Here is a 26,735-nt window from a genome sequence, read left to right as displayed (position 1 = left end):
GAGGCTGACATCTGACACAGCCGTGATAGCACACATACCTTTCAGTTGCTGCAGCCTGAGTGCTGTATGCTGATATTTGACACCTGGACAAACTTACACATACTTAATGGGTGGATTATTCCCAAACGCTGCGTGAGTAAAATGTTTGGGAGATAAATTATAAACTTAATGAGCAAATCCATCAGATCAGAGGCTCCTAATAGCAAAAATGTACACCAGTTCCAGAAAGCCATTAGTCAGGCTCTAATTGGATGTACACAGCAATCGATATCTGCTGATATTATCCTTCTGTGGTTTTTTTTGTTTTCCTCATTACGACTTTAAATTTAGGCAACTGAGAATGCCAGTGACTCACAGCTCAAAGATGACACATCTCTTCTCTTCATAACCACATGGACTGTTTCACAACACAGCTATTTTCATAAAGCCTTCATTTCCAGGCGGGGATGGATGAATGGTGAGCTTTTTCCGGAGATGCAGATGGGCACTACCGCCTGCTGGGGTGGAAGGAAAACTCGACAGACAAGTGGCGACGATATTGTTCTACTTTTACTGCAGGCACGTATCTGTGAGGTCAAATGTTTCACGAGTGTCTGTGATTCCACTGCAGCTCTGGAGTGAATCTGCTACTTCATATGGTAATATAAGGACTAAACAACTCAGGAGGCATATGTGTTGTAAAGCAGTCCCACTGCCTGCCTTGAGTCTTACTCCAACACATTCAGCATGAACCCAGCACTTGTTTTTGACATTAAGGTCCGCCAGCAGTGTCCTGTTTCTGGTTTGATGTATATTAATGTGTCCCTTGGTCATCCCCCACAGACTTTCTTCCATGATCACACCTTAAAGATACCACCTTAAAAAACAACCTGTTAGACTGATTTATGTAGAATTACATGAAAATGTAAAATTGTTGATCATTGGCCAACTGATGTGCCTTAAAGTGAGTTTTTCATCACTTTAGCTCACCAGCAAGGGTCAGCAGGGCACGCTGCAAAAAATAAATAAATACATAAATAAAAATACAGGTGATGTAAAGAACCAGGACCACTATGTGCTGAATGCATGCTACACCAGCCATTTCACTTTGCCATTACTCTGCTGCTGTCTCAATCTGAAGCTGATTTCTAACCGATCTGGAGCACTGTGAATGAGTTAGAGCTGCATGCTCTTCGTCTTTTCATGTTTCTAATTTAATGACCATGCCTGCAAGATTTACACAAACACTGAGGGTTCCCAGTGAAAACTGTTATCACATTTAAAAAAAAACAAAAGCTTTGACTGCTTGGGTGCTTTTAGCTGAATGTCTATCCAAACACTTTTACAGTTACACACTTGCCACATTACATAGCAGCAGGGGGGCACCTCTCAAAATAAAATGTGACCCAACACATTTACCAGAAGGGGGTCTGCGAGGTAATAAAACCTCTCCTTTTTTGGAGGGTGGGGTGATAAGCTCCTGAACCCCAGTCCTACACCCCACAGCTGGGCTGCTCTGCAGAGTTTCAGTCGCACGGTGTGAGGAGGAGGAGGGGTGGGTGAATCTGCAGGACTCTGCTCACCACGCCTCGGTACGGTGAGTTTGTCAGCCATATTGACTACCTCTTCTCCGGTCGTGGGAGACTGGCGGAGGAGTCTCCCTCCAATGAAGCCTGTATCACTATAGCTACACTCTCAGTACGCACCGTGTCCGGGAACGTGAAACGGTCTATTTTTAATCGCTGTGGATATATAAAGTACTGCTGCCTGCTGGAGGGGGTGACAGTTGGGACACATCCTCGAGCGCAGCTAGGCGTTAGAGGTGAGTTTGACCGTCTTCATTTCTGCCTGTCGTCCTTCTTTTCCTTTAAGCCGTCCAAATGAGAAGGGATTTATTTTCTTCTCTGGGCTGCAGAGCGGCAGCTGTGTCTTTATTTGAACACTCTGGGCCGCTGACGAGCGGCACAACTTATTTTCTAGCGCACTTTGACAGGCAGGTTAAAGGCGGCGTGGCTCCGGTTTGGCTTCACCTCAGTTTCTAACCGGCTTCGTGCACGTTTCAGGACGGGAGGACGGGTGAGTAAGCCCAGTGTCGCTTTCCGCTGAGGGGCTCAGTGTCAGTTGGTGTTAGGCAACAGAAGAGGGTAGTCATGGCAATTAGTTGTCATGTCTACTTCGAGATTCAAACGGAATATATGTGAGCTTTCACGAGCTCCTCTGAGCGCTTCGATAATGATTTCAACAGCTACCCGGGAGAGCTTGAACGTGCCCGCCTTTGCTGTTGAAATTCAGGCTTGGTCCTGTTCATGTGCTGGAAGGGACTGATGCTCTGGTGGGGAAGGAAAAAAAAAAAAGCTCGCAGCGGAAACAATGTTTCTTGCGCCGTTTGCAACTTTTGTGGTGCTGACAACGCGCCTTTCTCTCTGTAACAATGTCGAAAACAGCCGCTGCTGAAACACGATTAGCACATCGTTGACACTGAACTGTTAGCAGGTGCAGATACGGCATTTGGGAAGTCGTTTGTTGCGGTCACCGCACTTTGAGATACTTGCGGTCGATTTAAATCCCGCTGTTTTTAGCGCTGCCCCAAGATTATACAGGCGATACTGTAACGTAAAAACAACATCTTCGATTTAAGTCTATTTTTTTTTGTTTATCAGCAAGATAAGGATATGTTCACGTTAGCAACCTTGGCCTTAGTTTATCATTTTCAAGTTTAGGCGCTAAGCGTGAAGCACGCGGACCTGTATGGCTTTTGCACATAAATAACGGTTTTCAATTCATTCACGTTAGCGCGCACACACACACACACACATACAGGACGCTAGCGGTCCATCTGGCACAAACAGATGCTCTGTCGGCGTCAGGCAAATCACGAGCTGCTGATAGGCCCAATTACAGCACAGCGAGTGAATTTATTGGCCATTATTCCCATCGCTCAAATTCTCCTGTTGCTCTCGATCCCGCCCACTCGTGGGACCGAATTACAACTCATTTGAGAAGGAGGCTCTCCGCACCACGACATCAGATACCCTTGACTGCTGGTTTTAGATTTCTCTCGGCTGCACTATTTTTTTGTAACCTGTTGAATAATCCCGTGGCACAAGGCCAGAAAAGGAGAATGCCAATGCTTGTCCTGACCGCACGTCCATATAGCTGTTAATTCCTGAGAAATGTTGCTTTAGGACCACTTAAATGCAGAAGAAGAAAGCTTAACAGCAGAAGTTATTAATGAAGGCTTGAAAGTACATGCTTACCCACTGGCTAATTAAAGAGACTTGTCATTACGAATAAACTTCGCATTTGTAAATAAACCCTTACTGTATCAAAGATGGTAACAGTGAGATAAATGTAAAGACACTAAAATGGCAATAACAGCAGTATCCCTCCGCTATGTTAGGAAACAGAATAGGCCCTGGTTTTCTTTATTCTTAAACAATTTAAACCAACTTCCACCAACCAAAAGAATGTTAATAATAAGACAATTTGCCAGCTGGAAGAATTTAGACTAGTATTCACACACCAGCTGTCAATGTGAAACTCCTCTACTATGTTATGGCTATGGCTGTGTTCATACTGAGTGAAGTTTTCAGCCTTGTTAATGAAAATTGAGACTTTTCTGGTGTTTTGTTGCAATTTCCATTCTATCGTAGTCTATGTAAGCACTTTAAAAGTTTAGAGACAGTATTTACATTGGCTGTTTACATTTCTTCTGTTAATTATAGATGCATGTCAAGTCTAGTTACATCTAAAACAAAGGAGAAATATGCCAGAAACCTCTATTATTGTCATTCAATCCATTGTGAAGGTGCATTCATACATGGGTAACAAGTTCAAATGGTCAAAGTTGATCCAGGAACATGCTTTGCATTGCAGCTGGAATTTAGGTTTAACACTAAGCAACAAAATTAATGGTAAATCTTTAACTGTTCAAGTGGAAAAACAGATCAAAAATATAAACCACAGTGAGTTATTATTGTTGTTCTACTTTTTTTTGTTTTTTCACAGACATAAGGCTGACAGCTTGCAACATCTTAAGTAATATGCCAGAAATATGCCTTTCTGTCTCATGCATGTTGGTGTAATTTGTCACTTTGTAATCAGTTGTTACGTTGCAGCATATGTAGTAGTATCAACTGGGAACAGGGAGCCAATACTTTAGCTTCACAGGCCTGCTCGCAGACTGATGCTATCTAGTTTCTCTCATTTCTCCCTTATTTATTGCGCCTCAATCTCATGTCCTCTCTTTCGCTTTCTTTGCCTTTATCGGCATCTCTGTTTCCTGTACACTTTAAAACTGGTTTAAGTAACTTGGTGCGTGAAGAATTCTGACACAGAGGTTACGGTGTTGGAGGGACAACAAATGCAAATGTCCTTCATGCACCTCTGTAAATAAAACGGGCTGGTTTCAAATTCAGCCATAGTCATTACACATGCATCTGGAGCTAGTGTTTGTTTTTGGCTGATTAGCTTCATCTTCTGCGGTTGTCTGTCGAGATTCAGCGTTATACTCCATCCCGTCCCCCAATCCTACCCATTCTCTGCCTCCCATTTCCTCCAACTGGGAGAAAAAAAAAGTCAGCATGTAAGCTCGGAGCGCTTGGAGGTGATTACAAAAAAGCTGCTATTTCCTCCATAAACTTTATTATATTTGAGAAACTCATGAAAATTCACACCTTTTCTGTGGCTTAGGAGTTTGTGTTTGCAGTTAGTTTCAGAGGTCACACCCGGGACAAGCCATTTGCGTTTTATCACAAAGTCTCCCCTACTGACATTCACAGAGGAGTCAATTGGCTCTTCGGTGGTTTAAGTAAAGCTTTGTTTTCTAAGCAGTTGGTGCCGATTCCTGCTGTTGTAACAGCTGCTCAAAGTTATCTGTGTGTCAGCCCTGGCACTTAACAGCAGGACATTTTGTGGCTTCTGCAAACACATATGTAATGACACAGATTTACCAACGCCAAGCATTTCACAGCAACAGAAACCGGTGATGTTGTCAAAAACCGTGAAAAATAATTGAACGAGATCCATCTCCACATTTCTGAATGGAGTTTCATTACCCCCCCACACACACACGTGTATATATATAACATTATTTATTTATTTTTTTTAATTTATTTTTCTGTTCAAATAAATTAAAAAATGGCAAAGACAGTCAGAACAGTGTTTCCAAATATGATCGCCAGCCCAACTTAACATGATGTGCTAAATGGGAAAGAAAGACAAGTAACAGAGGTCTGTAAAGGCAACTGGAAGATCTATAAAAGTGCGTGTAAATATTTTTTATATTAACTGTGTTGATATTAACTCTGAGAAAACGAGAGAGATGAAAGAAAGCAATGTTCATGTTGAGAAGGGTTTCTTTCTGCATGAATGGGGACCTGAAAGCTATATCTTTTTTAAGTGACCCTGTGGTTTCACTAAATATATTGCATCACTTTTTTTCTAAACCTGTCTACACAGGGCAGACCTGTGTGTGTCTGTGTCTGCTGTGGGTTTTTTCTTTTTTCGAATGACTGGCTTTATACTGTTTCACAGAACACAGAAGTAAAACACTTCAACTCTCTTAGCATTCAGTGTCTTCACCTATCTGCTGGCTGCAGGTATATGGGTCAAGTAAAGCTTTGAATTCTTACTGACTTTCTCTCTCTTTTTTCTTTCCATCAGTTCACTGTTGTACTCCCTCACTGTCTCTCAACCTTGATGTGAAATAGAAAGACACAGAGCAAGCAGAAGGTGATACAGGGTTGGAAGAAAATTGCACAAGGTGACTCAGCTGATAAACTCATCCCAGGCTTTAGATTTTGCAGTCACCCTGTTTTAATTTAAGTTTTTCAGCCAAGGGACCTACACTGATAATGGTTCAGTTTCTTTACTTATGTCTAGCTGTTATTAAATTGTGGATGAAGTTATTTTAGATCTATGAGACACTTTCTCATCTTTCCTACCTACAGCTGAAAATAGTTGGCGTTTCAACAATGAATTTGTTACATTGATTGTAATAGGGTTTCCAGTGAAAGCTGTTAAGGCCAGCAGGAGCGATGGGACTGTCCGAGTTGTTTATGCATTTGTGGTGCTGATACTGATATGTGTTTTTCAGGGTGCTTAAAAAAATCCAACATCACTACAAATTGCTCAGTATTTATATATCAGTGCTTCCCACAAGTAGAGCTCTGTTGGATCTGGTTTGCACTGTATGTTAACAGCTGCCCAAGTTTGTTTGGTAGATAATTAATCTCACTGTTATTTAGAAAGTTCAGTTGCTGCTAGCCTGCTATCATCTGTACTTTCTATCTTGTGATTTCCATAGCTCTCTAGTTAAGTGGCTGTTCTGGTGTTAGTTTGTGCACATACACTACTTACATGTAGATAAAGCTTAGCTCCAGTAAATATATAATTCCAGCATATCTGGTGTGCTTAAGAACCAATATTGGAAGTAAGTAACGTTTATTAAGAGCTGTACACAAAAAAAGTGAAATAAAAACATTAAGTGCCATAATAGCCAATAAAAAGATAAAATAAGACACAATTAAAAAATGGATTTCTAAAAAACAAAACAAATTAATAATAATAATAATCCAATAAAATAAACACAAAACCTGTTTTAACAAAAGTTTTTACTGCTTTTTAAAAGCACCCCCAGAGTCAACTAAACGTAGTTGTGACAGTAGACTCTTCCACAGCCTCGGTCCCACAGGCTTAAAGGCTCAGTCTCCCCAGTCTTTAGTTGTGTACAGCAAACAACTAACAGATTCTGAACCCGTGAAGATGGTGAGGAGCAGTGTATATAATCTGGACCCTGGCCGTATCTTGTTTCGTATGTTAATACAAGGATTTTAAAATGAATCTTAAAACCTGTTGGGAGCCAGTGTAAAGACTATGAATGCTAGTGATGTGGTCTTGCTTGCTAGAAGATGTTACTAGCCTGGCTGCAGCATTTTGTATTGCTTGGAAGTGTGAAAGTAAAACTTTGTCCAAGCCGGTAAGCAGGCCATTACAGTAATCTAAATGCAAAACCAAAAACGGATAAATATTATTTTCCATTTCAACTAAGGAGAACATAAGTCACAATTTAGAAATGTTCTTTAAATGAAAGCAACAGGAATCGAGACAAAGATTTTATATGCAAGTCGAACCCCAAAGAAGAATCAAATATTACACTAAGATTCTGAATGCTGGACTTAGCCGCTGAACAAAAAAGTCTGACTCGTTTTAGGTTATAGTTCACAAGGAGCTATAATTATGGTCTCAGCCTTGTTGGTGTTTAAAGCAAGGTAATTGCTAGCGAGCTTATACTAATCTGGGTTAAATAAGATGGACTAGGGTGGATAAAGCTGAATGTCATTGGCATAGAAATGATACAAAATGTAATTAAAAGATTTGATTTAGATTTCCACATAATGACTGCGAGCTATGCTGGAGTTTCCTCTGACTCCACCCTGGCTAACCATAGTTCACCATCTTTCAGTTCCTATCCCAAAAGTGGTTGAGATGTATCCCAGAAAAGCAAGTGTACTCAGTTACGTGTCCTACAGATAGTGTAGTATTGTAGATAATGGAGATCAACCCTCTCCTCTGGAGAAATGATGAAATGACACAATTTCTTAATTACAAAAGATTTTTATCGGCACAAATTGGAAACCCTGATGTATCTTTGATGGGCAAATATCAGCTGATATCAGTATACCAATATACACTACCAGTCAAAGGTTTGGACACACCTTCTTATATAATGATTTTCCTTTATTTTATTTACATTGTAGATTCTCACTGAAAGCATCAAAACTATGAATGAACACATACGGAATTATGTGGTAAACAAAAAAGAGTGAAATAACTCAAAACATGTTTTATATTTTAGATTATTCACTGCTTTGCACATTTTTGGCATTCTCTCGATGACCTTCATGAGGTCGTCACCTGAAATAGTTTTCAACACTCTTGAAGGAGTTCCCAGAGATGCTGAGCACTTGTTGGCCCTTTTGCCTTCACACTGCGGTCCATCTCATCCCAAACCATCTCGACTGGGTTTAGGTCAGGTGACTATGGAGGCCAGGACATCTGGCACAGAAATCCATCACTCTCCTTCTTGGTCAAAAAACCTGGAGGTGTGTTTGACATCTTTGTCCTTTTGAAAAATAAATGATGGTCCAACTAAATGCAAACTGGATGGGATGGCATGTCGCTGCAGGATGCTGTGGTAGCCATGCTGGTTCACTGTGATTTCAATTGTGAATAAATCCCCAACAGTGTCACCAGTAATACATGGCGGGTCGAACCAACAATCTCAAATTTGGACTTGTCAGACCAAAGATTTTCATCAGATTCCTTTGGTTTTTTGGTCCAAACAAACTCTTCTTCTTGTTGCTTTTCCTTAGTAGTGGTTTCTTAGCAGCTATCTGACCATAAAGGCCTGATTCGCACCAGTCTCCTCTGAACAGTGGATGTAGAGATGTGTCTGCTACTGGAACTATGTGTGACATTTATCTGGGCTCTAATCTCAGGTGCTGGGAACTTGTGTTTTCTGAGGCTGGTGACTTGGATGAATTTATCCTCAGCAGCAGAGGTGACTCTTGGTCGTCCTTTCTTGGGACGATCCTCATGTGAGCCAGTTTCCCCATAGTACTTGATGGTTTTTGCGACTGCACTTGGGGACACATTCAAAGTTTTAGCAATTGCCTGGACTGACTGACCTTCAGTTCTTAAAGTAATGATGGACTGTTATTTCTCTTTACTTATGAAATCTAACATTTGTCAAACAGGGTTGTCAGCTGTGTACAAACCTGACTTCTGCACAATGCAATTGATGATCCCAAAACCATTAAGAAGGCAAGAAATTCCACAAATAAACTGACATGGCACACCTGTGAAGTGAAACCATTTCAGGTGACTACATCATGAAGCTCACTGAGAGAACATTCAGAGTTTACAGCGCTGTCATCATGGCAAAGGGTGGCTACTTTCAGGAATGTAAAATATAAGACAGAGTGATTTATCAATTTTTTCTTTGCTGCATAATTCCATATATCTTTCTTCATATATTTGATGTCTTCAGTACAACATAGAAAGTAGTAAAAATTAAAAAAAACATTAAATGGGAAGGTGTGTCCAAACTTTTGACTGGCAGTGTATCTGTGAGCCTCAGTTAGATCTCAGCCACACAGTCTTAGCGACTGATCAGCGAACCCACACACTGACCTCGGGTGACTAAAGATAAAATGTATATTTCCTGACCAGCTGGCGATTGACTGAATTTTATTTTATTTTAATTTTTTCAATGTTGAAATCTGTTGCAAAGATGGTGCTCCACCAGAAACCTTTTGTTTGCTTTAGTCACTAGCAGACTTGTGCGGTCACTCAGTTTTTATCGATGCATGCAGACCATATCATCATCATTTGCTCTCTGACCTGTAATGAAACTTGAAAATGTGCAACGCAAACTGGAAATGGAACATTTACCTTCAAAGTAAAAGTTATAGTGGTAAGGTGCAACTTTTACTTTAAAGTTGGTAAGCAGATAAACTTACCAGCTAGTTTCCATTTGGGATTTTGTGGTACCGGGGGTCACCGACAAGTCTCTAGGCCTGCGTGAATGGGGTTTTAGGAGTCAGTGTCACAGCAACTGCTGTCAATCACTTGCCAAACATGGAATGCTGAAATTTTCCTCAGAACTGAAAATGCCAGACTTTCACTTGGTGGCTTCTAGTACTGTGACTGAGCCTTTGTATGTGATGCTCTTTCAGTCTATTTACCTGCTAGAAGATGACCTCACTCAGTAGTATTGTGTAATAGAAACCTGAAACTGGTCCTGTCAGAATGGAGGGTTTTTGGCTATTTTGTGATATGAAACTTTGGCTTGGGGGCCCGTTCTGCTGCTGTCACAACTGTCAGTAATATTATTGTCCTAGTTGATGTGGCCAAACTACAGCTGCTGCTACTGCTGACAGTACAATCAATCTTTGGTAGTCTTAAACATGTTCCTGTCCTCTGAAGTTGCCAGTGTTTCAAACAATAACATTAGTTTTGCTCACTCTTCTAGAATAATCATTTAAAACATGATTCTGCCCTCCATCTTCATATTTTAACAAGTTCTAGTTCAAGCAGTGGTCTAGAAGTCACTCATATTACAATCTTGGCTTAGTTGAGATGCTTCTGCACCTCAAGAAAGAAGCTCATCTGGCTGCTAAAGCTCTCTTTGAACGAAAATGTATTCTGAGCCAGGTAGACCTTTAGGATTTGGCCCTCATAAGACGCTGATGTGATTATGGAAGGCTTGACTGAGACTGAGCAGTGCATTGATTTGCAGGTCATGTTGTACAGTTTTCTGACACATCAAAGTGAGAATTTGTAAATTTACAATGCTCTCAGATGTGACTATAAAATTTTCAGTTTGCCTCAAGACTATTCAAATATGTAGAAATCCTTCTGCCAGCTTTCTAATAGGATAGAAATATGTAGGGCAGTTATTGACCACATTAAATGGATCTGCAGTTCAATGTAGTTATCCAAGTTAATTATTCTTTAAACATTTTTTTACTGTTTTCTGTTCAATAGCCCAATCCTTTAAATGTGATTATTGTAAAGAATGTTTTATGCAGAGACATGTAAACTCTTGGCTGAAGTCCTCACAATAATATTTTTTAGTCTTGGAGGCGTAGGTTTGTTTAAATTCACTCACTAATAGTAAGACAAACAAAGCATAGCAGAGGCTGACTGCACTGATAAGTCAATTTGAGAACACACACTTTGAAAGCAATTTCTTTCAGATCTAAACACCATCTCTATGACATACTGAATGTTTTATTTGTCCCAGTTTACAAACCAAACCTAGTTTCCATCATTATTTTGAAAATAAAAGCAAAATGAAGAATTCTTCCATAATTCTTCTTGGATGGCTTCTTGTGGTCATATTAATTAGTGTAAACCTTTCCAGTAACTCTGAGATATTTAGAGAACCAAAATCTTTCACTTTGTTTTCTTCTCAGACCGAGCCTAAGCCTGTGTCTGAGCCTGGTTTAATGCTATGTGCTGACACTTGAGGAAGGTCTATTTCTGGCCCCACACATCACAAAGATCTGGCACCTACGGGACACCTACCAACTGCTCTCCTTACATTCTAATCATTTTAGGTAACAAGATGTACTAGATAAACCCACACTGTCCAGAGAACATAACATTTCTCAGTAAGCAAGTTATGATTTGTCATAGAGATCATGCAAAGGGCTTTGTAACCCCCCCACCCTTTTTCTCCCCGTTTACTGGTTTGTTTCTGTTTCTTCTTTCTTTCCCTGATTTTCTCGATAACTAACCACTGTCTTCTACCTACTCTCTGGTTCTCATTTGTTTTTTATGCTGAGTTTAGGACTGCTACTCTGTTACAGCTTCATCTGAACACTGAGGAATTCTGCTGTAGTCAAAGGATCTCAGTAACATCTGCGTGTATAGTATGGTTGTTTGTTAAGTGTTACTAGTTTAGTTTGTCCCTTTTTTGTTCCGTACTTGCAGTAAAACATGAAGTTAATAGTGGTTCTGTTATTTTTGTGATGTAATCTTATATCAAATGGCCAGTTTGTCTTGTTTTGACAATGTGATCATGTCAGCAATGTTCTGTTTGGAAAGGTTTGCATTTCCCCTTATTCCTTATTAGCCTGCAGCAACTGATAAATCTGTTTTGTCAGGGCTATTTTCAGTCAGCGTACACATGGTTTAGAAAGAGATGTACGTAAAGGATTATTGAAGAGGCCTAATCCCACCTTTACAGGTAATATAGTTACAGTTAAAAATTACAGGTAAAACAGTTCAGTCACACAGTTATATTGTGTGACTGACTACGGTGTAATGAAACATCACATAGTTGGACACACAAAGTAAATATGTTACAATAAAGAATTGTAACATCACATTAAACAGTAACAGATTAGACAGCTATGTGCTATATAGTTGTCCAGATAACAGTTCAAATCAATAAATAGGTTAGGAAACTCCAGTGAAGACTGATCTGTTCACAAGGTCTAAGTTTTAAAGTGGGGAAAATAAATATGTGCAGTAGTGCATGCAGCACTGTAGCAGCAGAGATGGTACAGCTCTTTCGTCTGCAACAAAGTTTCCTAACCAGTAGGAATTTAGAGGAACACGGCGGTGTGGAGGGTAGCACTGATGCCTTACAGCAAGAAAGTTCTGGGTTTGAATCCAGAATCCAGTCTGGGCCTTTCTGTTGATACAGCCGTGCAGCACGTTACACTTAGCTGATGGCAGGATTTCTCATTCGGCAGCTTCCTCGTAGCTCTCACACATCCTTGCTAGGAGGAGTTTACATGCCTGAGCATAATGAAAAGCACCTTGTGTACATGCAGGAAACTCACTTCAGTTGCTGACTTTTAGAGAGCAAAAAAATTCTTGCCTTGGAGGAAACCCCGTAGGAACAGGGAGCACATGCACACCTCACACCTAAAGGCCACCCTCAGAAGCCTGGGTATCTAAACCCAGAACTCTGCTGCTGCAAGGTGGCAGTACTAGACCCGTGTATTGGTCGGGCTCTAGCATTGAGTGTGTGTCAGCAGTGTTTTTGTAGCCGCAGTATTAAAAATGACTAGGTATGTACATTTATAGTGAGGAGATATGAATTAGTTTATGTATGCACAGTGTGACTAAAATGTGGGAGGTTTATCTGTTACAGCAGATGCTGTGAAATCATCCATCCATCCGTTTATCCATCGTCTTCCAGCGATCCAATTCAGGGTCGTGGGGGAGCTGGAGTCTATCCCAGCTGTCACAGCGCTGTGAAGTGTTTATTAGAAAAATTACCACGTAAGGAAGTGGTTGGTACAGTGAAAGGAAACGCAGTGCAAAGTGTTGTCAGAATGAACCCAATCAGCAGATCCTTTGTTTTTTTATCTCTGTGTTTTCTAATCGTAGCACTGTTCTGTCTTCAGCACAAATGTATAATTGTCCTATAAGAGAACCAAGAGATATAGAAGAAACGCACTACAGCAGAGCCCTGGGGCTACGTCTACCTTATACTATTTTTTCTTTTATTTGTTGACATTTGCTTTCATTGTTGCTTTGTGTCTCAGGCGCTGGTGCCCCAGAGTGAGGCAGGAAGACGGAGGACGACTTCTTTCTGTTTCATCAGCAGCAGGGGACAGGAGAGCGGAGAAAGATGCCCAAACCGGTTAGTACCTACATCAGGAATTAATGATTCACTTACAGCTGTCATGTCATGGTTACTCCCTGTATTGCTATTCTTAAGTCCTGCAAGGTTTTCCCAATCATCAGATTGCAGGGTTTTGGGGGAGTTGTTGCATCAATTTAGATTTGTATCTTTTATTTTTTTAAATTCTGTGCTATGCATTTGGGGAAAGCAAGGATCTAATTGCTCATGTCTGCAGCATGTAAGGTTCCTGGAGGTTTGGATTTGCATTTTGCAAATGATTATAAAAGAAATGAATGACTTGAGGATGTTAGAAGATGGCAGCCCATTCAGTTAGCTCTAAATTTGCCCAGCTAATGCATTTGCTGGACAGTGGGTTTGTCTGGGTTGTTTCACACTTATGCACACTTCTGATTTCTGGGGCTAGAATAAAGGCAATGCAAAATTTAGGTTTCCTGTATATGTGAACAACCTTGAAGTTTCAGGGGCTTTCACATATAAACACCAATTAGTTAGTTTGTTTTTATCACAGCTAGTCAATTGGTCTCTTACAAATGTAACGTTCAATAAGATATTAACCACACAACCTGAGGATCATCCATTTATGTACACTATCTGCTGAGCTCTTGGTTTTTCCTCCATTAAATACTCAGGCTAAAGTTTCTGTCAGAGAAAAATGGTTGACTGTAAGCTCAGGATGGGTTTTGGGTTCTGGTTAGAAAACAGAAACCATTGTTCTTTTCCTTTTCCTCAAGTGTAGCTGGAGGCAGTAGTACTGGTGACATGAATTACATGAGTCTAGACTTTTTTTTTCAGCTCTACTAGTCAGAAGTAATGCTTTGTAGGACAACATAGAGTTTTGGGATAACACACACGCATGCACAGAGGCACAACAGTCGTCCACTTTGTGGGATTGTCCTGTCTGTTGAGGGGGAAAAAACCCACAAAGAGGGCTTTCTCTGCTCTATTTTTAGACTGAAGGACACTGGGAGCTTTCATTTTGCTGTGACACAAACGTGTAGAGGCTGAGATTGCACTGCCGCTTAAATAACAGGATTATATTTTGATGGCGGTGATGGTTTTCTGTCTATTACTTTAATATTACTTTAGAAACACAATGTAAACTCCTCAGCATGGTATAAACAAAATTAAAGGCGGTGATTATGAAGAAATATAGAATTTTATTCCAGATTTAAATACTAACCAAGACCTAACAGAACCAGATGTTGAGGTTTTCCAGCCTTAGTTTGGTGAACCAGTTCAATGCATCACTATAAACCTCAAGCAAATAATAATAATGGGTTCAAAGCAGGGCTTTTATGATCCTGCTGCACGTACACGCTGGCTGCTTACACGGTTTTCTTGAGCCAGAGAGCGACTGGACTGAACCCTTGGCCCATCAATCTCGGTAATGGGGAATTAGGCCAGACACAATTCCTGGAAAGAGAGCGAGAGATTGTGGGGGGAGGCAGCAAGAGGATGGGAGGTGAAGCATGAGACACAAGGTAATAGAATAGAGAGATGATGAAGAGATGCAAAAAGATGAAACGGCGCATAAGGAAAAGGATAAAAATGACAGAAGAGCAGAAGATGATAAAATGTTCCTGTCCATAAAGAAGCCTTTGGAGGGTTTGTGATATGAAATAATTTGGGGTAGTGTTACAGGCTTTTACAACAAATTTGAATACTTATGTAAAGAGGTTAGCTCTGAGAAACAACCAGAGATGGTGCTGAGCCAGATCAGATGGGAATTGTTGGAGAAATTGTGTGGTGGGAGGATGGAGACAGCGCTATGGACAGATAGACGGGGGAGGGGTGCAGGAGTGAAGGAGAAATTTGTAATGAAAGTGCAGATTATTGAAATTGACCATCGGGAGTGAAAACAAAGGGATAAAAGAGGATTTGGGAGAGGACTGAGTGACGGGCACTTTGTTCACCTCCAGTCTAGAAAAACGACACCCAAGCTACCCTTGAGGGGAACTCCCACTCTGGTTACCTTACAATGCACTTTGACATTAAGCCTAGCGGTTGAATAGTAAACACATCTGCCCTTTCACTGCTTCATTTATGCATTCTGGTTTCCTGAAAATGCTTAAATGTCACTTTGGATTACAAGCTGAAGCTGAGTTCCCCCTGAAGGCATGCCTATAACCATTGAGCACATAAGCTAGCCTGACTCCATCAGCTCCAAGCTAATGGGCAACAAAAGAAGTAACTGTAGACAGGAAAAACGCATCAACAGCTGAGGTGACCTGAAAGGTCTGCAAAGCATTTCTCTTGTTGGGTCACAAAGAAAGACCCTCAAAAGGCAAGACAGGCTACAAGCTGGCTAGCCCCAGGAAAGCCATTAAAAAGTGAGTTTGCACTAGATGGTAATCCTCCCTTAAGCAGTGTTTTAATGGCAAGTGCACACCCCTAACCCAACATGGATGACCCCTGCTACTCGCTTCTTTCATGTAGGTCAAAGCCGGGGTTGTACAAAACGGATCTGTGTTAGGAAGCAGCCCAGAAATCGATTACTGTAGAAACAGAGGGTGAAGAGTATGCAATGAATTTTTCTTTTCTTTCCTCACATTTTCACATGTTGTACTGTGACTGAGAATTTTATATTCCCTCATCAGACAACCTTGATAATGAAGCACAATACCGGACTTGGATTTGGTTGGATCTTGAATATAAGGACACTTGGACTAAAGCAACATCTGCGATCAATCTGAATGTGACCTTGCATAATGTAACTTATTACTGTTTAAATCCCAAGAACTTTTATGCAGCTTTTAACAGAACTTGACAAACTTCTTATGTTCTGAAAATCACTTTTCTGGTGATTGCCTAATGCTAAAACTCAGAAACTAAAGGGATGTTCTACATTTAGAGACATTAATCTTTGGCCGCCAATGCCAACTTCTATTTCTTGCAGTACATATAACCATCAGGAGTCTAGACAGTGATGTAAGCTTGATTTGTTGGTGGAGGCTTGCAGTTCCATGGCAGTAAATCAGTTCAAAAATGTCTACCCTTTGTTTTAATATCGCCTCTGTCAGTGCGCCCCAGGGTGGCTGTGGCTACAACGTAGCTTGCCATCACCAGTGTGTGAATGTGTGTGTGAATGGGTGAATGACTGGATATGTAAAGCGCTTTGGGGTCCTTAGGGACCATAAAGGCGCTATATAAATACAGGCCATTTACCATTTACCATTAATATACTGTGTGCATGTGCCATTATTTATGACACATGTTTGATTGTTTGCTGCCCACTTAAAATTAAAAAATGAATTAAAGGGAAAACACTCTTTTTTTCTGCACTTTCCCCAACAGCTCTAGTTACCTTTGTCCACAAGGATGTCAGGGCATTCAGGGTGATGTTGAGGGCAACACCGTGATGAAGCCCTTGCAGATTATCTGCGTTTGCTGTTTTAATATTGTAATTTTTTTTCTATGAGACGTAGACCAAGAGACAGACACACACACACACACACACACACACACACACACACACACAGGTTGCCAGGTTTAGGTCTTGATCAGTTAGACTGTAGCCACTGTGACGTTTCAGATATTAGGTGCCTGGCTTGACTGTGATGTGCGTATCATGTATCATTACAGTCGACATGTTTGTTTTACCCATCCTCATCTGCCGGGTCGAAGCCAAAAGTTTAGCTGCTCACAGAGGCCACACTCACACCCAGCGTTTGTAGAGAGACTCACTTCTCTCTACTCATTTCACATGATAATCATTTTAATGAAAATATTTGAAGTTTCAGCGACATGTCTGCCTGGGTGAATGCAGAATGTGTTGTTTACTTGTTTGCTGTTTGTGTGTGTTTGTAGGAATGAACAGGCATCAGGCCTTTTAATCTAGGGTGTGAGATGCGGTGGGGGATCGTACATTATTGATTTATCGCGGCGTTTTGCACATGTTGCCCCTCCTGGCGTTGGTGTCCCTGAGGGCCAGGGGCTTGTAGAGAGGGGGCAGTGAGCCCTCGCTGGAGGCTATAAATATTTTACACAGCCATTTTCATTTATATAATGGGAATTATCAAGTCACTAAATCTAATTAGAGGGAGGGTGTGAAGATCAGCACTACTTCCACCTCCTCTCCCCAGCCTACATTCAGTCACTGTTTCAGTGTATTTACCAGCTATATTTTCAAAATTTGTAGATAAAACATTAACAATTTAATTGTAAACTTTTATTCATTGTGACCTACAACTTAGTGATTTGCAGAAATAATCATATGATGTGATTTTAATCATCCAAATGACTCAGTTGTATTTCAATGGAAGCTTGGTGTGGTGTAAAAACGGCATTTTTCCATTCAGCAGTTTTATGTATGGACATCTCTAATGTTGTTGGGACTGAATGGGAGGAAATCTCTGCAACCAGTTTCCAGAATCTGAAAATCTTGCAATCACTCGACAAAGCTGGATGCCATCATACTGATGGTCATGATTAGTGATGCACTGATATACAGTATCTGTATCGGACATCAGTGGCAGATAGTTTGTGTCACATTTATTGTGGGCTGGCAAAAAGTAAAAAAATTCTCAAAATTGATGCATATAATGTTTCAAATAACTTTCAGCTCATCCACAGACTGATGAGCTAACACTGTGGCGAGATGTATATCTGTCTATTTGCAATTCACAAAAATTACTACTACAATAGTAATCTAATAATACTACGATAGTATTGATCAGAAATCCATCAATGAAACAAAGTGCCTACAGCTTTATTTTATTATAGTGATATAATGCTCTGTCAGTAGTATTGCAAGTCAAATATAAGCACAAACTGTTAACTGGAAGTTTTTAAGTAAAAGCACAAAATAGCTGCTGAACACTGTTATATATTGCCTAAATTCATACTGGTTATCACGGATGGTATGATATGGGATGGCCCTATAAAGGATATATGTGATGGAAAAAATTGTATGTTGTGGCTCCACCACAAATACTGTTTGTATTGGTAACCAATGGTAACCAAAGTATAATAATAATAATTTGAGGGAAAAGGAAGAAAAATCCACCTTTTATTTTCTCGCTGTTTCCTGAGCTGGAGGAAAGTATTAGATTTGTGCTGCCCTTCACTTTTTATTCTTGCTCGGATGTATTTTTTTTCTCTGCATCGCTGCAGGCAAAGCGATGTCTTCCATGCTATCCTCTCCCACTTAAGACCACATCAGCCCTCAGATTACTGTGTAATTTCCCTGCGCTGATGTATGGATTTTTACTGTGAATCCACAATACCTGACTTTGAGTGCGAAAATACAAACAGCCATTTGAACAAACCCGAAGCAAAACACACTAGTCATTAATGTGCGGAATAAAAAGAGGTGTGGAAGAAAAATGGTTGTAGGAAAGCAAAACGATGAATGGAAAACTGGAGAGGCAGAGGTGAGGACATGAAGCGTGTCAGAGGGCAGGTGTTAGATGAGATAAGTAGAAAGATCATGCATGATGATGAAGCGCTGAAGGTGGCAGCATAGCCCCCGGTTGCCTTTAAAGCCTCTGTTAACCAGCTTAGCTACCAACAGCTTTTAATTATGGCTGTCTGAGAGTGTTCCTCCCTCACACACACTAACAGTCAACAGGTGGGCTGTATTGCGTGGGCAGCCTGAGCCTGTACACACTAGCCTACTATTTAGCTGTCACTACTTGTTATGAATAACATGGAGGGACTGGAGGATGCTGGTAAACACTGGAGCTACAGGCACACAGGCTCCATTTCTCCAGAGTCTCCTTAGATGGAATCTTATTACAAAAATTGATATAGTATATAGTGTTTCGGCTCATCTGCAATGTAAGTAAATATTTCTGCTCTCTGTAGCTCCACTCAACTTTATGGATCTTTCTGTTCATGGCTGTTTTCACACATGCCCTGCAGACCTGAACTTTTCTATACAGTACCTGACAGAGATTCCCCCGAGAAGACAGATTCCCAGTGTATCCAGATTGGCCAATATACTGTCTTTAACAGTATATGAAACTCCATAGTTTTCTGTTCTTACTCAACTCCTAAAGCTAGGATATATATTTTTTTCAGTAATATGATTATTTTCATGAGTTGTAACAGATTGGCGCTGTTACCTTATGCAGTTTTCTGTGTTCTTCTCTTTTTGTTTGACGTTGTCTTTACTAAAGTGTGTCCAAATAACAGACAGCTAGTTGAGCTCAGGGTTTGACTCTTCCTCCATGATGTTTGCATGTTACAGGCTGGAGTAGCGTGACGACACACACATGCTAGTGTGTTTTGAAGCAGACAATACATAGTGAGGAAGTATTAACAGAAGTTAAAAAATAAAACAAAAAAAAGCAGAAATAACAAACATGGGAACAATTAGTTTGATTAGAGGATCTGAATGTTGGTTTTGATTCAGGCCCTAATGCAGGTAATTCTAAATTCGCAGTGAAATGCCAAACAGACTATTTCCAGTAGTGTCATGTGGACTCGCTCCTGGTCTGTGCTACATTAGAGAATTTCCATCTTTGGTCAGTGTCACAACCTGATTCTCCAGGCAAAGTCCAGTGTTCATTTGTGGTAATGGTGTCTGGTCTCATATTAATGGCTGTCAGTCAAGATATCATAAAAAGCTGTCCCCAGGAACATGCTGATCATGTGGATTGAAGTCATAAGGTTAATATTGTTAACAGTCTACGTCAACATAAACGAATCTATGAGGTGTCATGTTGCAGTCAGGCATGACTTTTCTACAAAGAGCTGCTTTTGTTGTCAACCAAGTGAAAGCAAAGGGATCTTTCTGTACATCACTTAAAGCAGTGCTTGTGAAATTTACTCATGAATTTTGTTCTTTAAAGTTTACATTAATAATGTATTTATTTTTTATAGCTATTTAACTTTAAAGCTGGAGTAGTCAACATGTTTGTGTTGTAACAAGTTCAAGCTGTGTTTCAACATGTTGTCTGACTACAACAAACTATGTGACTGTTAGCGCACACACTTGTGTGTACTTAACGGGAGTTCTGTTTAGAATAGAATATAATGAGTTTATGACATAGACAGTAGAAAAACAGACACGCTGATTGCACAAATTTAATTTTGATGCCATGACATGAGCGTTATTGTTGCTGCATGTATGTGTAACAAAAAGGTGTTATGCATTTCTCTAACATTCAGGCAAAAAGCTGGAGTGAGTCAACAGTAACAGAATAGACTGTGGTCAGTAAACGGCTGAGACCGCCTGCTTTATCTGTTAACATGGCTATCAGCAAGAAGACATGCTATGGTTCTTCATCAGTTTGTCCCTCTCACTCTCTGTTACACACAGACACACATAAATACAACTGTTAAAACAGCTCATGCTCACATGCATACACACAAATCTACAGCTGGAGTCTCATGTACAATATAGTGAACACTTTATATAGAGAGTTGTTTCAGGTATTTTTTTTCTTTGCAGCTAAAAATGGCAAAACATACATTGTAGAGATTTCTCTACAAGTCAGCCTGTTAGAATTTGGTGGTGTTGGGTTGTTTGTTGTTGTTGTCTTTACTGTAACTTCATGTCTTAGGACTACTGGTCAGACACAACTTTAAAAAAAACAACAACATATTAGCCAGTGATAACTTGAAGTCGATATCTGCACAATGCATTTTCTGAACTAAAACATGGGAAAAATAACACAAACAATCATTTTAGCCTCGCTTGTATAACTTCAGTTTAGCGTTTTCTTCTTTTACTGTTGCCTATCTGTTGAACCGATGAGCTTTTTCTTTCATCTCAAGAGAGGACAATCCTTTCTAGGCCACCCTGTCAAGTGTTAAAATCCCTCATTAGGACGCCCACATGGCTTTTTAGAAAATTACATTAAAATCTGCCACTGGGATGTTGCTGTGAGGTATTATCATGTGGAATACATGGTGTACAGTGACGTCATATGCCCCATATGCCTGCACTCTCATGCATACGCACAGATGTCAGTCTTGTTGTTAAACACATGCACACACACGTGTATATACACACCACCATATGGTAGTGTTCCCATGCTTTCCCCACATCTACTGCACAAACACTGTTCCCTCTTCAGACTTCAAACACACTTCATTTTTCACAAGCACATTAGCAACACATTAACACGAGTAATTATATTTAAAGTAACAGCTGAAACAGTGTGAAAAGCTATTTGGGTCTGAATCCCTGTTTATCCAGTTTAATGACAGAATCTTAATCAAAAATGATTGTGATGATCAATAATAGCTGAGTAAGGGTTTGGTGTTAAAACTGAGGCCCAGTCAGTGTAGCAGACATCCACAATCTTGTGCTGCGGTCAGCCCGACAAAAATGAAGTAGCTGGTTATGTGTCGCAGCTGTGTGCGTAGGAACAGCCCCCTAGGAGCTGTTGGGTAACGACTCTCATAAGATCAACCTTGGATGCAGTGTCAGACCAAGAACATTAAATGATGCCCTCATTTTCAAAATTACTTGAATTGACGTTTTTTTATTTCTTTCTGCATGTGATGGGGAATGCATTGACATTAAGAGTCAGTAACCCACGCCCAGTCTTTGTGTGTACTGCTTTCAAGTTGGCGCTTCCACAGTTTCTGATCCATCAGCAGTGTGGTTGGGACATAGTTCTGGCATGTGGACAAGGCTTACGGGAGTGTTAGCTGCTGTGACTGTGCAACATGCTGATGCAAAGGATTCTCCTGGTTTTGGTGGGGGTGTTGCCATCGACAAGAAAAGTAATTCAGTTGTTCAGATGCCAGAAGTGCACAGAGGCTATTGGGTTATATATCATGCTTGTAGCTGAGACATTTTAGAGTCAGAAATGGGGTGTGTAAATAGTGAGTAATTAAATAAAATAAATCCATACAGTGAAGCAGCTGCTCATTCTTTGAGAGCCATGCTGTCCTACCTCCTAGAGCATGGTCCGTGCTGTCTTAGAGGAGTCGCTGAAAAAGTGTGGACTGCGGCTGAGTGGTATGTAGTTTAGCACAGTCTGTTTTGTTTTGTTTTGTTTTTTTACACGAGAGGAACTCACTTTGGTGTGGAACTTGTTGGGAATTTATTAGCGTTTTTGCAGACAAAAAGGTGCAACACATTACAGGACGAGAGGGAAAAATATAGAGATTTATATACACACTTTAGTGTGTGTGTGTGTGTGAGATAGGTTGGTAGAGTGCTTTTGGTTTTATCTGCAGAACTGTGTGTGTGTGTGTGTGTGTGTGTGTGTGTGTGTGTGCCCACTGTCTGTCGTATATTTTTCAGGTCAGTAGAGCTGTCTGTGATGTCTTATGATTGATGCACTCAGTTCACCGTAGGCATCATCTCGTTGTCTTTGTGTCTCTAAATATTTACACACACGCACACACACACGCGCACACACGCCTTACTAGTTCCTTATGCAGCAATTTTATACTTGAACTCCATTTTATTGCTTCTGTCTCAGGCAACATCGTTGTATGCATTTATACTTCAGAGCTGATGCAGGGATTGACAGAACTATGACAATAAAAAAAACTCTATATGTCCACACTGGCAGATTACAGTAGGAGTTATTGGATAGCGTAGTGAGCAAGCTAGATACAGTTACATTCTATTACATGTAGTTTCACAGAGGTTACTGCAAAGCAGACCTACCACAGTTGTTAAGGTGGCTGCAGTGTTTGCGTTTCTGGGAAGGTATAAGTTGAGCGATTGCATAGATTTCTTATAGTAGTATAAAACGGCATAAGAATGTATCATTGTTATCGTTTTCTCATCTCCTCTGTGCCTCTCTCACTCCCCTCTCACTTTCTGTCAGGGTTACTTGAGGACAGTGCCAGTTGGTGGTTGGTTTCACTGCAGAGAGGGTTTCATACTGCGGCACAGGGCATTGTAATGTATTGCACCTCGAGTGGGAAGAGAGAAATAGATGCACACCAAGACAAATGTGCGATTGCATATTTATGTACTGCATATGAGTATGAGTTCATTACTATTAAAAGGGTCCTGAAAGGATTACTGTAGGGCAGTGGTGTGGTTTTGAAGGATGATCTAATCTCTGGATTTCTTACTCTTTCAAAACGTTTAGCTGTGTTAAAATTTAAAATGTAGTGAAATTTCCTGAATTCACGCAGAGACGGCATGTTTTCCTGAGATATCTGTCTTGGCTTTTCTTATGAACAGCACTACATCATAACTCATTGAGGAAGTGACGCATTCTCCAAATTATTATGGTTGTTTCTTGTGCAAACTTTCCACTCTTCTATGCTGAAGCACACATCCAGTGAACCCCAAAGATCCAGTAGAAATGGTTCTTATTGTAGTTTGAGTCATTGTAGTTTTCACTGAGTACTCCCCTTTTTTATTTTTATTTACATTACAGTTAAATTGGAAACCTAGTGACAGGTCTTGGTAAAAGTGGAGTGGAGTGAAAACTTCCTCTATTCAGTTTACGGGAAGAAGGATAAGCAGCGTAAACAGGCTGCACCTAATATGGAAGCTGGCTGTAAGTAAATGTGTGTGTGTGTGTGTGTGTGTGTCTGTCTTCACTATGTGTTGGGAATATTTATAGAAGTCTGACAGGGACTCCCACACAGCTGGCACAGGCAGTCCCACCAGCAGACTGTGGAGCCTCAGAGCAGTCCAGTTTACTTTTTTCGTAGCTGCTTATATTTGCTTTCTTTCAATACAGTCTTTAGATTTTCACACGTTCTTAGGAACTTTCACATCCTGTTTTTAGCAATTCTGCTTCCTCCACACATTTATTTATATATATATTTAGTTTTTTTTTTTCGTAATTTACGCTTAGGGTTCCCTTTTTTCTCAATGTAGCATATTAATTCCTATTACATTTCATTTAACCTGTTAAATGTGTTGCAGCTTCCTGTACACACTTCCTTCTCCTTCACACTAATATAGCACTTGTGTTAAATAGTTATTTAAAATCACAGATTCTGTAGAGTGACCTCTCAACAGTTTCTAACCTTTTGGAGATCTCCTTTGTCAGCTCTTATTTCAACTCAATGATCTCAAATTTGAATTTACTGAAGGCGTTTTCCAACACTTTGCATTGCTGTCAGTGTCACAGTGCTTACAAGGTGTGGATCATCTTTGACCAAATACGGTGGCCATCACTGCCTTTATGCAGCATCATGGTCGTCTGTGGGAAGCATTCAGACCACATAAATCAGCTTTTACATTTTATACAGTATAAGTCTTCAGCTGACACTCACAGAACATGCTGGCAAGCTGCACGGCTATAGAAACCCATGCCATGAAGCTTCTGGTGCACGGTTTTTCTGCTGATGTTAATGCCAGAAGAGGTTTGGACCATTGCACTTATTAAGTGTGCTTTTCTGCACACTTCAACACTTGGCAATGTCACTATGCAACTTCACGTGGTCTACCGCTTCATATCTTAGTTATTGTGGTTCCTAAACACTTCCACTTTGCAATAATACCACTTACAGTGGAATATCTGAAAGGGAGGAAATTTCACAAACTGACTTGTTGCAATGCTGGCGTCATATTACAGTACCCCACTCGAGCTCTGTGAGCTCTTTAAAACAACCCAATCTTTCAAAAATGTTCATAAAGGCTGACTGCATGGCTAGATGCTCGAAAACGATATCCCTGAGGGTTACATCCCACTGAGTATGTCTGTCTTTTATATATCGTCCGTGTTCAACAAGTAGAATTAAGTAAAGCCTGTAATAGGCAAGTGTTTCACAGCCTTTTTTTTTTTCACCATTTCCTGATCCATTACTTGTGTTTCACAGATCAATGTGCGCGTCACCACCATGGACGCTGAGCTGGAGTTTGCCATCCAGCCCAACACAACAGGCAAACAGCTCTTCGATCAGGTAAGAGTCACATACTGTAAACACAAAGATGTACGTGTCTTATTTTTAATTTATTCTGCTTTGATCTCAGATTGTGAGATCTTCTTCTGCAGCTAGAAGGGTTCAAAATGACTCTACTGTTAGAATAGACACTTAAGATATTTTAAACTACGTGACCTCCTGAAAGACTCATGGATTACTAATGAAATGCAACACTGAAACTAAGTGCGTGTATGCGTAGATGTACCAGGGCGTGCTTGGCTGGGTCCGGGTTGGTACTGGTTCTGTACAAAGAAAACAAATAAAGCACTCTTTGTTCAAAAGAGGAGCTTTCAGGAGTCAGCAGATGGGTGGAAGTATTGGGTGGATGGTGTGCATAACTGTGTACGTGTGTACACTGTCTGGGAAGTAAAAGGGCAGCTTTCAGTGTCGTTTCATGTCAGACTACAAAGGGTTGTTGGGGTTGTGGTGGAATACCGTGAAGACAAAATGCGAGAGAGACACATTTGTTTTCTGCTTTTGTTTCCATGTTCTGTACAGCATGAGGGGAGTAAGGCTGTGTTTGTAATAGATCTGTTTTAACAGCAGAAATCAGGACTTGTTGCAGTCTATAGCTGCAGATCGTATCTGTAGTATTTCTGCAATATACACGCTCAGTGAAACTGTGGTTTTGTTTTTGTATTTGTGTGTTCTGCTTCCTCCTGTGGATAGCTGAGCAACCACGTTCTGTTTCAGAGCTGTCTATGAACGTGCCTTTGACCTTTGGGTACCAGGATCCATAGAGAAATCAGACTCATGTAATGACTTGCTTCTGTGAAACATAAACAGATTGCCCTAACATTTGTTATGCAGTTAGTTTTTACTCATTCATACTCTCTCTGATCTGACTCTGATCAGGTCATCTGATCGTTTGAAAGGATAATATGATGACAGTTGGTGGTTGTAGCTGACTCGTGGAAACCACTGAGAAAGATGCCAGCTTCTGTTGACACTAAACATTTGAATCTTGCAGGAAATGCAGGTGTAAAACTGCATGACGTTGGGATATTAACACATTAGTTAATATTGTAATTAACATGAACTGCCTTTTTGTTTTGTTTTTTGGTGACCACTAACTCACACATTTTTTCACAAAGTCTCTGCATCCATTACTCTCTAATAACACACAAAGGGCAGCTGACACACCAAATCTGAACGTTTCAGCTGCCTGTGCCTATGCATCGCCATAGCAACCAACTGTCAAATGCCCAGTGATTTGTGTGTGTGTGTGTGTGTGTGCGCGCACTTGTGCTGCATAGTACCGAATCTGCCAGAGGATGCTTGTTTACAGTCAGCGTACAGTGATATGTGTGTTTAGTGTTTGTGTTATATTCACGCTCATAAAAAGAATACCAAATATTCTTTTGTTTGAGATTATTTTGGTTTTAAATGCAACTGAAAGTAAGCAATAGATGGGACGCCTTGCAGCTTATAAATGAACAAGCCGGTGGGGATAAAGTATTGAATGATGAGATCTTGCAGAGTGGCTTATATAGCATTGGTGTGGGATATTTTGGCAGGTTTCATGTGAATGAAGACTGCCACACTGATTCTTTGTTCTACATGACTCAACAGAGACCAAACAATGACAGGTCTCCACAGGGCCACATTCAGTAGCCATACAGATGAGCTCCTTGTTGTCTGTGTGCCTTTCAACTCTAAAAAAGGAGGTAGCACCACCTTGTGGTGATATTGAGCATTTCAGTAGAGCAAAACTTGAGAAGGCCTCAAAACGACAACGTCTAATTCTTATTAGTACACACTTAAAAAAGCTTTACAAATC

General features: G+C 40.5%; 1 protein-coding gene across 4 annotated transcripts in view; it reads left to right on the top strand.

Annotated features, from left to right (window-relative positions):
- Positions 1–1,350: 1,350 nt before the first annotated feature.
- Positions 1,351–26,735, top strand: part of LOC100691947 (radixin) — a 38,386-nt gene continuing 13,001 nt past the window's right edge. Inside the window, exons 1-3 of one of the 4 annotated variants that reach the window (XM_013264976.3) lie at positions 1,351–1,571; positions 13,050–13,147; positions 24,851–24,934. In XM_013264976.3, coding sequence (XP_013120430.1) covers positions 13,136–13,147; positions 24,851–24,934 — 96 coding nt within the window. In that variant the 5' untranslated portion in view covers positions 1,351–1,571; positions 13,050–13,135. The other 3 variants (XM_005475312.4, XM_013264974.3, XM_013264975.3) reach the window with 3 other exon arrangements.

The sequence above is a fragment of the Oreochromis niloticus genome, linkage group LG16, assembly GCF_001858045.2.
Source record: "Oreochromis niloticus isolate F11D_XX linkage group LG16, O_niloticus_UMD_NMBU, whole genome shotgun sequence".
Lineage (NCBI taxonomy): Eukaryota > Metazoa > Chordata > Actinopteri > Cichliformes > Cichlidae > Oreochromis > Oreochromis niloticus.
Note: the sequence above shows the minus strand (reverse complement) of the source record. Positions and strands in the feature narration are given on the sequence as shown.